This window comes from Cherax quadricarinatus, chromosome 54 (genome assembly GCF_038502225.1).
Source record: "Cherax quadricarinatus isolate ZL_2023a chromosome 54, ASM3850222v1, whole genome shotgun sequence".
NCBI classification, from domain to species: domain Eukaryota; kingdom Metazoa; phylum Arthropoda; class Malacostraca; order Decapoda; family Parastacidae; genus Cherax; species Cherax quadricarinatus.
Genome location: NC_091345.1, coordinates 9558345 through 9575043, shown reverse-complemented (window position 1 = coordinate 9575043; position 16699 = coordinate 9558345). Strand labels below are relative to the sequence as shown.

General features: G+C 40.2%; 1 protein-coding gene and 1 long non-coding RNA gene across 2 annotated transcripts; one reads left to right on the top strand and one right to left on the bottom strand.

Moving 5' to 3' along the window:
- The first annotated feature begins 5787 nt into the window (after positions 1-5787).
- LOC128699100 (dual specificity protein phosphatase 14) lies at positions 5788-8913 on the top strand. The gene is made up of 2 exons (XM_053791616.2): positions 5788-6283; positions 6573-8913. The coding sequence occupies exons 1-2, from the start codon at positions 6209-6211 to the stop codon at positions 7371-7373; spliced, it is 876 nt and encodes a 291-aa protein (XP_053647591.2). The 5' UTR covers positions 5788-6208; the 3' UTR covers positions 7374-8913.
- Positions 8914-9482: 569 nt separating this feature from the next.
- Positions 9483-10068, bottom strand: LOC138854303 (uncharacterized). The gene is made up of 2 exons (XR_011393501.1): positions 9619-10068; positions 9483-9588 (listed from the first exon to the last, which is right to left on the bottom strand). It is a non-coding gene; the product is annotated as an uncharacterized lncRNA (long non-coding RNA).
- Between the last annotated feature and the right edge of the window lie 6631 nt (positions 10069-16699).

The window sequence follows — 16699 nt, the reverse complement described above, 5'->3', positions numbered from 1 at the left end:
AACGCGCTCGGCTAATTACCAAGGGAATGTAAGGTCGAACCGCATTACCAAGTGGAACGTATGTGCAAGTCTCCTCCTACACCTACTGCCCGTTTTTTAGCAGTCAGTAGATACCTGGGAGTTAGTTGGCTGTTGTGGGTCGCATCCTGGAGGACCTATAAAAAGTAACCCTAATCAAATAAGCCACATTGATTTACGTTTTGGGTTACTAGCCCTTTGAGATTAATAATTCAAATAAATTCTAGTAGTATTCTTTGTCGTATTTTTATTTTGTTATTTTGTTTTCACTTTTTCTTCTCCCCATCCTCTTCCTCAGATCGCAAGTTTGGGTGCTTCTCCCAGGTAGGAATCCATACATATTGGTAGAGTTGACGTATTTCAACACGGAACCTGTTAAGGGCAATTCTCACAAGGACTTCACATATACAGGACGTTAAGGAGGTGGGTCTAACTCGGCAGGGTCTAGTTTTAGTATGGGCAATACGGGAGACTGCATCCAGCTGTCAGGTGGGACACCATCCCACAGCTGAACCTACACACTTCAACTTGTTGAGAAGTCTGAGAGAATTATAGTTAATGTTGTCTTCCTTGGAGAGATAACTTCACCATTACTTTATTAACACAGTTTGAAGCTCAAAGTGTGTCAATAATCAGTATCATATATGTATGCCTAACTTCTCACGACAGTATTATGATTCTGAGCTTCCTGCGGATGCTTTTGTTTGTGTCTGAAGTGAAGAAGAGTATCATGTTGTCTTTTTTTAAGCAAAATTGGTGACATCAGAAGTGTGGTTTACTTTTATTCTAAGTGAGCTCTGCACAGTAAGAACAAAAGATATTTGTTTCCCTGTCATATTCCATCATGAAGAAAGAGGCTCATACAAAATACTGAAATCTGTCAGCCTGAGCTGGAAGACTTGAGTAGGGCAATGAGGATATCTGTTAAGCAAGGGAGTCGGGGGTTAAAGTGAGTGAAGTAGCGAGGAAGGCGGAGGCTGGGATTACCAAGTTGTTTATAATACCTTTGCTTTAAGCCTTTAACTAGCATGTGGGTGTTTCCTCACCCAGGTATGTTTTGTGTATCAAAAACACAAGATCTCATCTCTTCTGCTTTCTAGAGCAGTGATTCCCAATGCCAGGGCAGCGGACCCCAAGAGACCCACTAAATTATTCCAGGGATTTAAGAAGCTTCGCAACAAGTATTAGTCCGCCAACCAGCGCTGCATTTTCTCTATGGAGCCTAAAATAACATTCATTAGCATGTGGTAGTCCCAACAAAATTAGTTGAAAAAGAGATACTCGAGAAGTTAGGGAATCCCTGTTATGAAGATCTTTATTTTGATTCAAGGGGCGGAACGCAACCGAGTCACCACCAAAATTTATTAGTTATCTCAACTTAGTTGACCATAACTGAAGCTACTGTGGACAGTGTTGGACACTCCGCTGACTACACTGGCCAACAATGGTTTCAGTTTAAATTTACAAACATGGGTTTCTAACTAAACTGGGGACGCTGAATTCAGATCTGAACTTAGTTTTTCTCCAACACGTAAAGTTTCTGTGCAACAGAACCACACGGTGAACAATTTTGTCAATAAAAACCTGACAATCAGTTTGACGGTCGACTACTGCTGGACACTGCTGCGGGAGAAACTACTCAACACGAGCGAGGAACTCTCACACCCACGGAAATATTCGTATGACAAAGTTGTTTTTTGTTATACATATATTTAATGAGTTTAAGAACATTAGAACATAAGAAGGAAGCAACACTGCAGCAGGCTTATTGGCCCATAAAAACCATACCCCCGGCCGGGATTGAACCCGCGGTCATAGAGTCTCAAAACTCCAGCCCGTCGCGTTAGCCACTAGACCAGCTAGCCACAATAAGATTCATCCAACTAGATATATTTCTACACCATAGGAAGGTTAGCACAGGCACCTCTGTGACCACAAATGCAAGTTTTTACAGACGAATCTCCAGCTAGCGTGGCCGTGACGAACTCTAGCGGGTTCAATCCCGGCCGGGGGTATGGTTTGTTTGCAATCGTGTCATTACGATTTCTTGAGTCTTACTGGCCCATGAGAGGCAGGTCCAATTCTCCCACCGGCTTAAGCCAATGCCTTAGCCTAGTCAGGTCAGTCACATTCACTTAAGAGAAGAGCACGGCATCTGACCTAGTAGCACAAGCTACGTTAAGAAAAATTACGTTAGGAAAGATTAGTTTTTGCAATTATGTGCACCCTCCTTAATATCTTTACATAATATAATACATATAATTAAGTAACATATATCATGTGGTTCTTAAACTCGCTCATATTCGTGATCAGCGCATCAAAGTTGATTTAAAAGAAATAACTTGATTTCTGGACTGGATAAAAAGGTTAAATTTGTAAGAACATCAGCATGTTTGTGTGTGTGTATACTTACCTGTAGTGTGTGTGTAGTAGTAGTAGTAGTAATAGTAGTAGTAGTGGTGGTAGTGGTGGTGGTGGTGGTGGTGGTGGTGGTAGCACTAGTTCTAGTAGTAGTGATAGTAGTAGTAGTTGTCAAAGGCACTTGTCCATAGACATCTGGGTGAAAAATTTGTGTGTGTGTGTGTGTGTGTGTGTGTGTGTGTGTGTGTGTGTGTGTGTGTGTGTGTGTGTGTGTGTGTGTGTGTGTGTGTGTGTGTGTGTGTGTGAGTTCTCATATAGTGTGTGTATGTGTTTGTGTGTAGTTGCGAGTGGGGAGTGGGTGTGGTGGAGGTGGTTGTGATGGGTCTGGCGGTGGGAGGGTATAGTGGGGAAAGTGGTAGGTGTTGGTGGTGGTGGTGGTGTTGGTGGTGGTGGTGGTGTTGGTGGTGGTGGTGGTGGTGTTGGTGGTGGTGGTGGTGATGGTGGTGGTGGTGGTGATGGCGGCGGTGGTAGATGGTAGGTGGTGGTGGTGCTTGAGGTTTGGTTGAGTTGGATGCTGTAGCAGTGGCGGGAGTTGGATGCAGCGGCGGCAGGGGTAGGGAGGGGGGGAGGATGGATGACGGGGAAGGTTGTGGTAGTTATGGCTGGTTTTCATCGCTGGGGGGCATATTAAGAGAGTTGGGTGGCTGGGTTTGCATCGTTGGCACTGAAGATGGCACCAACACGTGAGAGAGCCACCTGCTCCCCAACACCCAGGCACTTTGCCAACACCAAATACCTCTCTTATGACTCCCCGTGATAGTACGCACATATCCACTTATATACTCACTCATACGCATGTGTACATATGTACACATACACAAAAGCTGAGACGTGGCCTTTGCATCCGTAGGTATGTACACGCGCATGACTAAACACACACACACACACACACACACACACACACACACACACACACACACACACACACACACACACACACACACACACAAACACACACACACACACACACACACACACACACACACACACAAACACACACACACACACACACAAACACACACAAACAAACACACACACACAAACAAACACACACACACACACACACACACACACACACACACACACACACACACACACACACACACACACACACACACACACACACACACACACACACACAAACACACACACAAACAAACACACACACACAAACAAACACACACACACACACACACACACACACACACACACACACACACACACACACACAAACACACACACACACACACTAAGAAGCCAATATAGAATACCTGAAGAAAACGAGGTTCTTAGAGGGAGATTGAAGGAGTAGTAAAGAACGGGACTACACAGCAGTGAGTAAGCGTACAAATTAATCACTGAGATGGGGAGAAGAGTGAACCTTAATGAGGAGCGAGAGTGAATGAGGGGAGGGCAGGCTTGAGTGAGCGAGTACAATAATGAAACGAATGTGGAGAGAGAGAGAGAGAGAGAGTAAAAGAAAGAGAGTCAGCACGGGTAGTAGTCATTTCGTTAACGAAAATATCAACCTCTCTAAGTTTTCTCTCACATCGTGAGTGTCCATTTTCAGTGGGGGTAGACATGAGTGCCCATCTTCAGTGGGGGTAGACATGAGTGCCCACCTTCAGTGGGGGTAGACATGAGTGCCCGCCGCCCTGGTGACGCCTGGGCATATAATGATAGTTGCTACCACAAGTCACTTAGTTGTCTTTGGCATTGAGGAAGCAAGTGCCAGAGCCAGTTCCTCATCTACAGAGTGGTGTACAGCATCCATGATGAGTCTATTCCTAATGAGTAAGTCGTTCATTTTAAGGCTCTCAAAAATTCATATATATATATATATATATATATATATATATATATATATATATATATATATATATATATATATATATATATATATATATATATATATATATATATGTCGTGCCGAATATGTAAAACTGGTCAATTAGCAAGAACTCATTTAAAATTAAATCCTTTCTAAAATTTTCTCTTATACGATTAAAGATATATTTTTTTCATTATTGTTATTGTAAAAAAATTTAATTTTGCACCAAAAGACTCTTAGAAAACTTACCTAACCTTATTACAACAAGCGCAATTTATTTTAGCCTAACCCAACTAAATATATTTTAGATTTGTTTACAATAATTTAATACTAAACAAACACTGTGAAATATTTTTTTTTCGTTAGGTTCAGAATGATTTTGGCGAAATTATTGCATACACAAATTTTCACTTGTCCTATATGGCAAGCTGAGCGTTGCTATTTAAGCCAAGATCGCAAGTTCTGCCTATTCGGCACGACATATATATATATATATATATATATATATATATATATATATATATATATATATATATATATATATATATATATATATATATATATATATATATATATATATATTATATATATATATATATATATATATATATATATATATATATATATATATATATATATATATATATACATGTGTGTGTGTGTGTGTGTGTGTGTAAATAGAACAAGCATCGTTGGAATGGAAATCATCAGCTCAAGATCTTTCACATTCTCGTGCGTCGTCAGGAGCTATGCAGTGTTACAAGACATTATATACATATATATATATATATATATATATATATATATATATATATATATATATATATATATATACATGCATAAAGAATTTTCATATCTATATGATTTCGTTTACATCTGTTCGATTCAACAGAAAAGCTATTTACGTCAGTCACTTATCCAGCATTATTATTTATTTCAATTTACGTTACCTGAAAAACAGTGTGATATTTATTGAAATTCTTTGATCTAGGTTAAGCAAAATAGGCATTTTATATTGTTGAAATTTAAACCAGGTTAAGTTAGGTTTGTTTTGATGCAAGACAAAATAAATGTAGATCAAGAATTTGTCTGAATGTTTTCCGTCTTGAAACAAATGGGCGAATCTTGGTAAAGTCCTTTTAAGAGCGAAACATCGTCTTGATTATGCTGTATGTTTGGCGAAACACCCAAAATGAAAGATTGACTCTGTTACGTTAGTTTTACATTATTAATCTTTTTGACGTTTTCTACTATACATCATTGCTTCTCGGGCTTCCCTAGAACTGCAAATAAATATTGTGATGAGGGGTGAGTTGAACCTTACATGCTAACAGTGCCAAGATCATGAGGCGTACAGGTGTGGGCAAGGGGAAGGAGAGGAGGGGTGAGGGAACAGGTGAGGGTAAGGGGCAAGGAGGGGATTGGGGGAGGGAGTGTACTAGTCATCACAACATTGGCAATGCGCATGCGTCGGCAAGAAGAAAAACTCAACGACAAGCCGCTTTACACCTCAGTTGTATATCTGGCTGGAAAGGAGGAGAAAATGACTCCTACTGCTCCCTCTCTTTAGAGTTTCATCTCTCCTTTTTTTTATTATCAGTTCCTCACTGCATGTTATTTGGAGGCCATTCAGGGCTATTAATTTCTCTAGTCCGTGAATTTGCGCTTTCTCGTGGGAAGGATATCTTAATATACTAGACAGTGAAATAACAGGGGAGTCGAAGGTAAACAGGCGACCACCTGTTGATCTGCTTCGGACGTGGAAGATCGAGGACGACTGCTGTGCCACACGTAAGACTTCAAGATCAAGCTAGATCCGTCGAGACTTTCGTCGAAGTTTAATTGTACTCATCAAAACAACAGCTAAGTCCAACAGGTGTACTTTCGACGATCACGAGTACCAATCTATTTTCACGGTCATGGTCTGAAGGCAGCAAGATGCCAGATAACACCAGTCTCAACGCTATTGTGTCGCTCTCTCAAGAGGACATAACCAAAGATGAATGTGAAAACGTAAGTTTGTTTTTGTGATCTAATTAAACATTTTGAGCACCCGTTATTTAGCTCTTGGTTTCGGTTTGTTGCAAGACAAACGTAAATATTGAGGACATAACAATGAGAATAAGTTTTTTTAATAATTATGCCAATAATAAAGATTGTTATATGTTCTAAATTAATCGTTGTTCATATATAATTGGAATATCACGGGATGCTTTTATGTAATGTATCATGTGTGTTTATGTATGAGGATTATTGTTTCTATGGGACTTGGTTACATAAGTTTGTTTTTATTGTCACGCAGATGGTGACTCATTGTAGTCGCGGGGTGAAACAGAAACTGCAGCATCAACAGAAGCAGAAGCAGCTGCAACAGCAGAAGCAACAGCAACAGAACCGGCAACAACAGCAGAAGCAGCTGCAACAGCAACATGAGAAGCAAAAGCAGAAACACTTGCAACAGCAGCAGAAGCCACTGAAGCAGCAGCAGCAGCAGCCAGGGGCAGTGAAACATAAGCGAGGCATGGGTCTTGCTAGCCAGGTGTCCTTCATTACCGAGGGTCTTTACCTGTGCGGGGCGAGAGCGGTGCGTCAGGCACGGCTCAGGGAACTGGGTGTGACTTGTGTTGTCAACGCCACTGTCGAGCTGCCCACACTGCCCCTCGATGGCGTCGAGGTCGTACCGGTTAGAGTCTCCGATGCCCAGGACTCTGACCTTGCCGTCCACCTTGACACCATCAGTGACAAGATAGAGGAGTTGCGTAGACGCGGTGGGTGCGTGATGGTACACTGCGTAGCTGGAGTCAGTCGTTCTCCAGCTCTTGTACTGGCGTATCTGGTCAAATACGAGGACATGAGCTTACGCCAAGCGTTCCTTCACGTGAGGAGTTCGCGTCCTAATATACGCCCAAATGCTGGTTTCTTTTCTCAGCTTATAGACTTTGAGCAGCGGGTGCGTGGATCAACTAGCGTGGCCATGGTGAAGGACGCGGCGCTAGGACTCTCCATTCCTGATGTATGTGAAGACGAACTCAAGGTGCTACGCAACACAAGGTGGGCTCGGATGATATATGAACGACGCAACTTTGAAAGACTCTATGCGTAGCGATAATTCACGGCTCACGCCACAGAAAATCTGATCTCAGAACACTTCAGTTTCCTTATATGCATCTCATAGTATAATTTTGTGTGGTAGTTTAACTCATACTAGTTAAACCAGAGCATTCAACAAAGTGTTCTTGACCAACAATGGAAGAATAACATTTAATTCATGTCGACCAAGCTGATAATTTTTGTATTAAAATCCGTATTAAAATTCCTGTTATAGAGGAATCATTCAAGACGAACTATTTACCGTCGAGGGCGACGAACATCTGGATGTTGGTTATGCCTCGTGACTAAAAAGATAGATATCTTATTTTTAAAAACGTTTTGTCAGTTTTACCATATACAAAGAATCGTAACTATTTTTTTTAAGAATTAATTCCCTTTAAAGGGATAGATTGCCTTAGTGTTGGTGAAGGATTTGCAACTTCCCTTCCCTTGGATCAGATCTGATTACCTCCCATTCCCCAGGCTCTTCTCTTCCCAAGAAGTTTGAAAACATTGCCTAATTACACCATTAACCTCTGAGTTATTCTACATTACCATCGTCTCTGAAGTACTAAATGGTTCTGTACAACACCTGTGGGTTCTAGAGAACTATTAATATGTAAGAATTACCTTATTTCGCGGCTTATAAGACGCGGCTTATAAGACTTGTTTTAGTTTCAATTGCTGGCCATCGTACGTAACTGGGAGAGCTACAGCCCACCCAACACCCCAAACGTATAGCTCCCGTCACTGACCTTCAGTTTATAGGACGCAGGGTGGTTTTTGGAGACATTTTATAGAAAAAAACATGCGTCTAATAAGCCGCGAAGTACGATAATTTCTGTCGTTAAATGATGGATCTGTAACCAACGAGGAGCCAGTATAAGCACTCAGTATAAGCTTAGTCTATCACAACGCAAAACGAAATGTTAATGAATGGTCCTTACTGTAATCACGTTTGTCCTCGGGAAAAAATTAGCGAGGTATTCTTCCAGGGTAAGATAGATGCATCCTAGAACCCAGAAGGCTCTAACTAACCACATTCTAGGTGGAAGATGTAAACATTAAAGCATTAGATAAATGCGTTATATGCCCCAAAGTTAGACATATTTTCTAGGAATACCCAGATACGCAACTCCTTAGGAAGAGGTGACAGCATCCTTCCACGCAGGTAGTGACATCTGTTGATCTCACCTGTTATCAAGTAAAGTTAGTTTGACGCCAGATCGGAAACCCAAATCTAGGTGGTTTTTAGTTTCATTTGATATATTATTAATGTAATCAGCCATATGAGCAAAACAAAGTTATTATAGTATATACACATGTATATATACACCGGGAAGTGTGTGTATCCGAGTATACATACAAAGAATTTAATCCCAATTTTAGGGATTACAATATGCATGACTGGTGGTGTACGGGGAACATGCAACTTTAAAGACTCTCTTGTTGACGATGGTCTTTCAACCTAACCAACAGACCTGTCTCTCTCTCTCTCTCTCTCTCTCTCTCTCTGTCTCTCTCTCTCTCTCTCTCTCTCTCTCTCTCTCTCTCTTACCCTTCAGTGACTGCCTATCAAAATTATCTTTTCAGTCTGCGCATTTAAAACTAATTTGCTAAGACAAATGTGTAACTATTCTTACTCTTGTTCTATTTTTTTGGACAAAGCTATGAATAATGTATGCGAGTTTGTCATAACAACTGGGGCTGCATGACCCGTACACTTTTAGCGCTTTTCCCTGAATATAGTAGAAAGTTTCTTAACTATGCAGTTGGAAAGTAAATTTGAAGGTTTTTCATGGTGATGTGTGTTACATAAACTGTATCTATGTTTATCTATCTTTACTGTTCATGCACATCTTGTACTCAGGTGTGAAGTGTCATGTGAATCTTGTACTCAAGTGTGAAGTTCCATGTGGATCTTGTACTCAAGTGTGAAGTGTCATGTGAATCTTGTACTCATGTGTGAAGTGTCACTGAACCTTGTACTCAGGTGTGAAGTGTTATGTGAATCTTGTACTCAAGTGTGAAGTTCCATGTGAATCTTGTACTCAGGTGTGAAGTGTCATGTGAATCTTGTACTCAAGTGTGAAGTGTCACTGAACCTTGTACTCAGGTGTGAAGTGTCGTGTGAATCTTGTACTCAGGTGTAAAGTGTCATGTGAATCTTGTACTCAAGTGTGAAGTTCCATGTGAATCTTGTACTCAAGTGTAAAGTGTCACTGAACCTTGTACTCAAGTGTGAAGTGTCACTAAACCTTGTACTCAGGTGTGAAGTGTCATGTGAATCTTGTACTCAAGTGTGAAGTCACATAAATTTTGTACTCAAGTGTCGAGTCACATGTCAATCGCTGGTCGGTGACGTGTAAATTATTTTTGTAATGCACAATCATATAATAAAACTATCAGCAAAAAAAAAAAATGCTTCTCTCTTAGCCATATATTTCTCTAATTTAAAAAAAAAAAGTGCCAGAATATAGCAGCAACAACAACAACAATAATAATCAAAATAATACAATTAATACATAGAAAAATGATGTATACATTGTATACATTGAGAGGTTTATGTCTGTGACTGTATGTATACACCAAGTTTACGAGAGTTTGTATTGTTGACCGGTTATGAACAGGTTACACTCAGCCTTAATGACCCTTGTGTAGTCGATAGGCTTTAAACCTCATGAACCAGGTAGCTAATCACGGTAACAAATAATTTGTAGGATAAGTTCAAGTTTTTCCTAGAATAACTGTGCTACTTTATGAGCCTTTGAGGTGTAGCAATTACCTAACTAATAATGATAATAATAATAATAATTTAAATGATAATAATAATTTCAATAATAATAATAATTATAATAAAAGTAATAATAAGAATAATAATAAGAATTATTATTATTATTATTATAAAAGTAAAAATAATAGTAATAATAATTACAATAATTATAATTATAATAAAAGTAATAATAATACTAATTATAATAGTAATAATTATAATAATAAAAGTAATAATAACAATCAGTATATCTGGGATTTGGGGGCTGCCTTGATGCTCTAGTGAAGGGCTTTTGATCGAAGGAACTGGAGCCATCTTTCCCTTGGATCAAAACTTCATTACTCGACCTCCCCATGACGTTATGTACAATCCTAGGCGTCTAGCGCTACCCTGTTACTTATAAAAAAAGTAATCGAAGTCAGAACCCAAAAGCCTGACTTATTAGAGAGAGAGAGAGAGAGAGAGAGAGAGAGAGAGAGAGAGAGAGAGAGAGAGAGAGAGAGAGAGAGAGAGAGAGAGAGATAGAGAGAGAGAGAGAGAGAGAGAGAGAGAGAGAGAGAGAGAGTATGGAACACATTCGTACAGCATAATGATGTCAACGAGATAAAGTCAGTTGATCAAATGAAAATGCTGGCCCACAGATGGCTCCAACTTCATCCTGTTCCGTACTTGTATGTCTCATAACAATAAAAATGCTTTCAAATGAGCTGATGTAGGTAACAGCTCTTAGCTTGCCAATAAAGTTAGGAATCCTTAACCTGTAATATAGCTGTCAATAAAGCTAGGGATCCTTAACCTTGTCAAACCCTGTGTAAAAAAAAAAAAAAAAAAAAAAAAAAAGAGTGTGTGTGTGTGTTTGGCACCCGTTACCTGTTAGCAACCAGAAATGATGAACAGAGAGCATCTGTCATTTACGACTTCATTTAAAGTATTTCGGTGTGCAGGACACAAATGTGCTCCTCTGACTTTTATGAAGAACGTTGACACAGCCGCTGCTGGGCCTTGGCGTCTCCTTAATCTGTCTTTCAAAAGGAACAATCTGGCTTTTAAAAGGAGCAGTCTGGGCATCAAACACAACAATCTGGCTTTCAAACGGAACAATCTGGGTTTAACACGGAACAATTTGAGTTTAAAACGGAATAATCTGGGTTTAACACGGAGCAATCTGGTTTTCAAACAGAATAATCCGGGTTTAACACTGAGCAATCTGGTTTTCAAACGGAATAATCCGGGTTTAACACGGAACAATCTGTTACAAACGGAACAATCTTGGTTTCTAACAGAACAATCTGTTACCAACGAAAAAACTTTGCTCCAAAGAGAACAATCTCTGTTCAAAACGAATGCTGTATAGCCCTTGTGGCTTAGCGCTTCTTTTTGATTATAATAATAATTTGATTTGTTCAAAACGAAACAGCGCCTGTTACAAGCGGAACAATCTCTGCTTCACACGGAACAATCTCTGCTACACACTGGACAATCTCTGCTACACACTGGACAATCTCTGCTACACACTGGACAATCTCTGCTACACACTGGACAATCTCTGCTACACACTGGACAATCTCTGCTACACACTGGACAATCTCTGCTACACACTGGACAATCTCTGCTACACACTGGACAATCTCTGTTAAAAAACGGGGAAAAGTGTCACATGACGACGTTTCGCTTAATGTTGAGTATATTTTATTGTGAAGTGCTAAACCCGTGGGTTAGCACCTCAGGGGGTTAATCAGGGGGTTAATCAGCGCAAGGAGTGGTGAACACTGAAAAGTGTCAGATGACGACGTTTCGCTTAATGTTGAGTATATTTTATTGTGAAGTGCTAAACCCGTGGGTTAGCACCTCAGGGGGTTAATCAGGGGGTTAATCAGCGCAAGGAGTGGTGAAGGCTCGATACACCCGCTAATTGTTCGACGGACGCACTAAAACTCTAATTTCGTGAGCACTAAACTGAGCACTAAAATAGAGCCGATGCTATAGTGAAGAACTTCTTAATGTACACTTTCATCAGTCCAAAAATGGCTGACTAATTTAAGCTGTACACAGAAGAAATTTATTTTTTACCAAATTGGTCAGGATGGAAAATAAAAAAAAAAGACAAAAAGGCATAAAAATGAGACTATTGAGGTCAGAGCTACGTCTGCAGTTTAAGTCAATTGTCTTAAGTCATTTGTCTTAAGTCAATTGTCTTAAGTCAATTGTCTTAAGTCAACTGTCCGTCTTGTTCATTTGCCCGGGTTAAGTCATTGGTTTGAAAATACTTGTGCGCTAATCACCACATGTTCCCTTGCTCTCATCAGTCCAAAAGTATTCTGCTCCTGCCCAACACATGGGTATCTTTACTACCCAAACGTTTCGCCTGCGTAGCAGCTTTCTTCAGTCGAATACAGGTGTACATAACAATGGGGATGGTAGATGTGACTGTGTCGGCAATAAATACATCCAGGTACCTCACATGTGTCATATTCATTAACTTGTGGGAATTGTATGCCATTAATGACACATTCTCCATTCACTCCTGCATACAAACTCATCTATAACTTTAAAGTTACTTTCGGGTTACCGCAAATCATCGTACCTAATTCCTAACTCCTCGCACACATAGATCTGTTTGTGACTTGATAATGGCTACTGCGTAGGCGAAATGTAGTTAATACTACATGTGTGACTTTCTCCTCACACCTAAACACGAACTTCTAGTGGCCACTTAACTATTTACAGCCTTGTTACCGCGTGCCAGTTCTCTCTTGTTCAGCTTTCTACAAAGCTTTCAGTATGTCAGTGACATACCTGTGACCGGTATCGAGGGGTTCTTTTACCCTCGCAGCCCAGTATGAAGTCACAGTTTCTTGATGAATCCTCATTCAACCAGGCTGTTGTTCCTACCGGCCCGGTGGTCTACATAGCTATCACACAACTTGCTTGACCTGACACTTGTACCAGTGGTCCAGTTTCCTGTCGAATCTTTTGCCTTTCGCAGGTGTTTCTCTGGTTTCTAAGAGTCATAGATTAGTGAAACAAACTGTTAAGTAGAATCATGGAAGTGAATACTTTATAAAAGATTCAAAGTATACTAGGCAAGTACATGATTTAGAAAATTTGAATATTCTCTATTCTTAAGCAAGTACTTTATGCAGTTTTAAGAATATTAGAGGAATACATACATAAATAACCTCGAACATGGGAGAAGCTCCTCTCTCCCATGTGCGGGTTATTTATGTATTGTTCCAGTCACGGTATTGTGCGTTTTTGTTCTTTAGAGAAATACATGACTGGTATCGGTTGGATATTAGCAGGACATGCTTAGCATGGGCCTATAGGCCTATACCAGTGCTGCTTTATCCTTATGCTCAGATTCGAAATTCCCTCATCTTCACAGCTAGGTCCAGAAGCTAGATTCTCTGTAGGTTTTATAACCAGCTGTACATAAGCTTCTTTAGGCGAAAAGCTTAACACGAAAAGCCTTGATGTCTGTGTTACATCGCGGCGGGAATCCCAGGATCTCATCCCGTGTACATCAAAGAAGTGGACTTCAAAGAAAGAAGAGCTCTAACTGCCCCAGCAAGATCAAGTAAGATCGGATAATTAATCCACGGACAAGATCTAATAATCAGGGAGTAAGATCAAATAAACTTATTACAGGATCAAAATAACGTAGGATAAGATCAAACATCGAAGATCAAACAAACATCGATCAAGATCACATAGCAGACAAGAACAAACAATTGTAGGACTTGGTCAAAAAAGCGTCGAGTAATATCAAAACAACATCTGAGAAGATCAAACATCGGACAAAATTAAACACGTGTAGGACAAGATCATGTAAACATCTGAGATCAAACAAACATCTGAGATCAAGCCAATATCTGTGATCAAATAACCACCAGACATTAGTATACACTTCTGATCTATTTATTCAACTGAAGTCCTCTTTTCTTTTTATTATTTCCACGTATCATCATACATCTGAAAACTTGGTATCTGATTCCTTTGCTATTTCTGTATCATACAGTTGGATCTTTCCAATGATTCAATCGTCTGCCCCTCGATTAGTGGACGGATGATCGAGCCTCCAGGTACTCATAGCAATGAATTACTTACACAGGTTTCCTTCTTTACATAACTAAATCAATACAAATACCATAATGTTCTGTTTAATGCATCTTGCAACCAGTACAGACGCTCAGTTTCCATCGTATGAGAGTCTTACCAACACCAGTTTAGCGTATTTCAGTTGAACATATTTTCCTTCTCTTCACAACTCAGCCACGAACGACATTTCGTGACTATTATCAAGTCACTTAATAATTATCCAGTGATAAATATCCAGGAGGAATAAAAACGTCGTGTAATGACATATCTCCTTTGTGCGGATTGTGAATTTATTTTTTCCATTGAGATAAATGGTGTAAAATTCTGACATGAAGCCCACTGTGTGAGCGAAACGTAGTCAATAAATGATCATATTATACTGCATTTGTGTCTGTTTATCCATTTTTTTTTTCCAGCCGCGGTAACGTTACTTATAACTCCTCCTTTCGTTCTCTAACAATACCCATCGGGTAATACGCTTTCAGTTATTGTAATACTGGAAACTTTATTCATCTTAATCTTTGGACTGACAAAGCCACGAGAGGCGAAATATTTCCTTCAGTTGATGCTCTTGAGTGTGCATGTGTGACTTCCACCGACCCTCCACTCTTGTACACACTTATCCACCCCAGGCACGCACTCTGCGTGTTTCAGCAATGTGGAACATATAAGCATCTTGCACGCAATGGTGGCATTATCTTGTGTACGGAAATAAGCGAGGCCATCACACGACTAGTTGTCAGCCGTGTCAGACGGTAGTGCGGTCGTCAGCCCTTAGTGTTCACGGTGTTTCTTGGGGTTATTGAGTTTAAAGCCTAATGACTGCATGATGACCATGAAGAAGGGTATTTTTTATCCGTTTCACATCCAGTCAATGGATTAAAAGGAACTCATATCCCTTTATTTCACTCTCTTCCTCGCTCCTCCACACTCCTTCCCTTCTCTCCCACACATTCACCCCCTTAACCCATACACTTTTATCTCCCTTCCATCCTCTCTCCCCCATCCACACCTGTCGGATATCCTTCGCCCCCCCCTCCTACATTCCCTCTCTCTCTGAACCCCTCCAACCCCGCCACCTTTCCTCCTAACATACCCCGTAAAACACTTGTCTCCTCCCAAGGTAGCACATGTCTGCCGCCTGTGGCACAGGCCCCTGTGAGTGCCAAGTGCCATCCCTCACCTGCTGAGTGAGGAAGTGGTGGTGGTAACGGTGGGTGAAGCTGCAGTAAAAAGAAAAGAAAGAATGCGAGTATCTAATAAGTTCCCGTTACTCGCAATAAGTAAGCGAGTAACAGGAACCAGCTAGGAATGTCTTTGGTTAAAAAAGCAAACACAGAACAAGAGGCCTTTCCTAGCGCTACGTTTCCCTCAGTACGAGGCAATATCAAGCATAGATGGAGCCTTCAGTAGGAGAAACGTCATCCTAATTAGTGTCTCCTTCCGTTGCTTTTCTTTTTCTTGTTACCTTGTATCGGTTATGCCGTACTTAAGCTATGATTTTCTTCAGTAGAACACCTCGGAACTAGTAGGATTCCTTCCTATAGCAGGACGGGTCTGAAACTAGCAGGCTAGTGCTAACGACTGGTCTCTAGTAGGAACTTTTATGGTGACAAAAAAAGTCACAATACCACGACTGGAACAATACACAAATAACCTGCACATAGAAGAAAGGAGCTTACGACGACGTTTCGGTCCGACTTGAACCACTTACAAAGTCACTTCGTAAATGGTCCAAGTCGGACGGAAACGTCGTCGTAAGCTCCTCCCTTCTATGTGCGGGTTATTTGCGTAACTTTTATGGTTTTTTATAAACACAAACTAGAAAGCTTGTTAAGAGTAACTAAGATTTTCCTTTAGTTTAACGAGAAATGTCCTTATGGCGAACCAGGGAGGAACTTGGGAACTAGGAAGGCATTTTGGAGGAACCTAGAAGGTACTTAAGAGGAGTGCCTTGATACAGTTGAAGGGCTCTTGATACAAGACACTGGAGCTGCTCTTTCCTTCCTCGTATTAAACCTGCTTACCTTCCCTTCTAAAGGCACTATTTCACTTAATTGTTTATCTTTTCCTCGTGAATAAAAAAAAAAACAGGAACTAGAAAAAAAGACGCTTCACAGGATCTAAGATCCTATATATTATCTAAGTACTTCGCATGATCTAAGGTCCTTCACACGATCTACGGTCCACAGGATTTGGTCCTTCACAGGATTTAAGGTCTTTATCAAAAAGTAATAAGATCAGTAACAGGAACTAGAAATGTCTTTAACAGGAATTAATTAGGAATATCCCGGCACAAACTGTGTCCTGTAAAAAAAAAATAAAATATAAAAATTCCTTCTTTGGCCTCTTTTCGAAATAGGAATTGGCTATCGTATTTTTTTTTTAATACCAAGGTCGCTAAATATAAACCGGACTCTTAAAAATTAAAACATTCATCGAATTGTGGCTATGGAAATTAAATCTCG

Excerpts from the sequence above, each read along its gene's own strand:
- LOC128699100 (XM_053791616.2), top strand. The coding sequence starts at position 6,209 with ATGCCAGATAACACCAGTCTCAACGCTATTGTGTCGCTCTCTCAAGAG. Across the intron at positions 6,284-6,572 it reads CCAAAGATGAATGTGAAAAC|ATGGTGACTCATTGTAGTCG; the intron begins GTAAGTTTGTTT and ends ATTGTCACGCAG.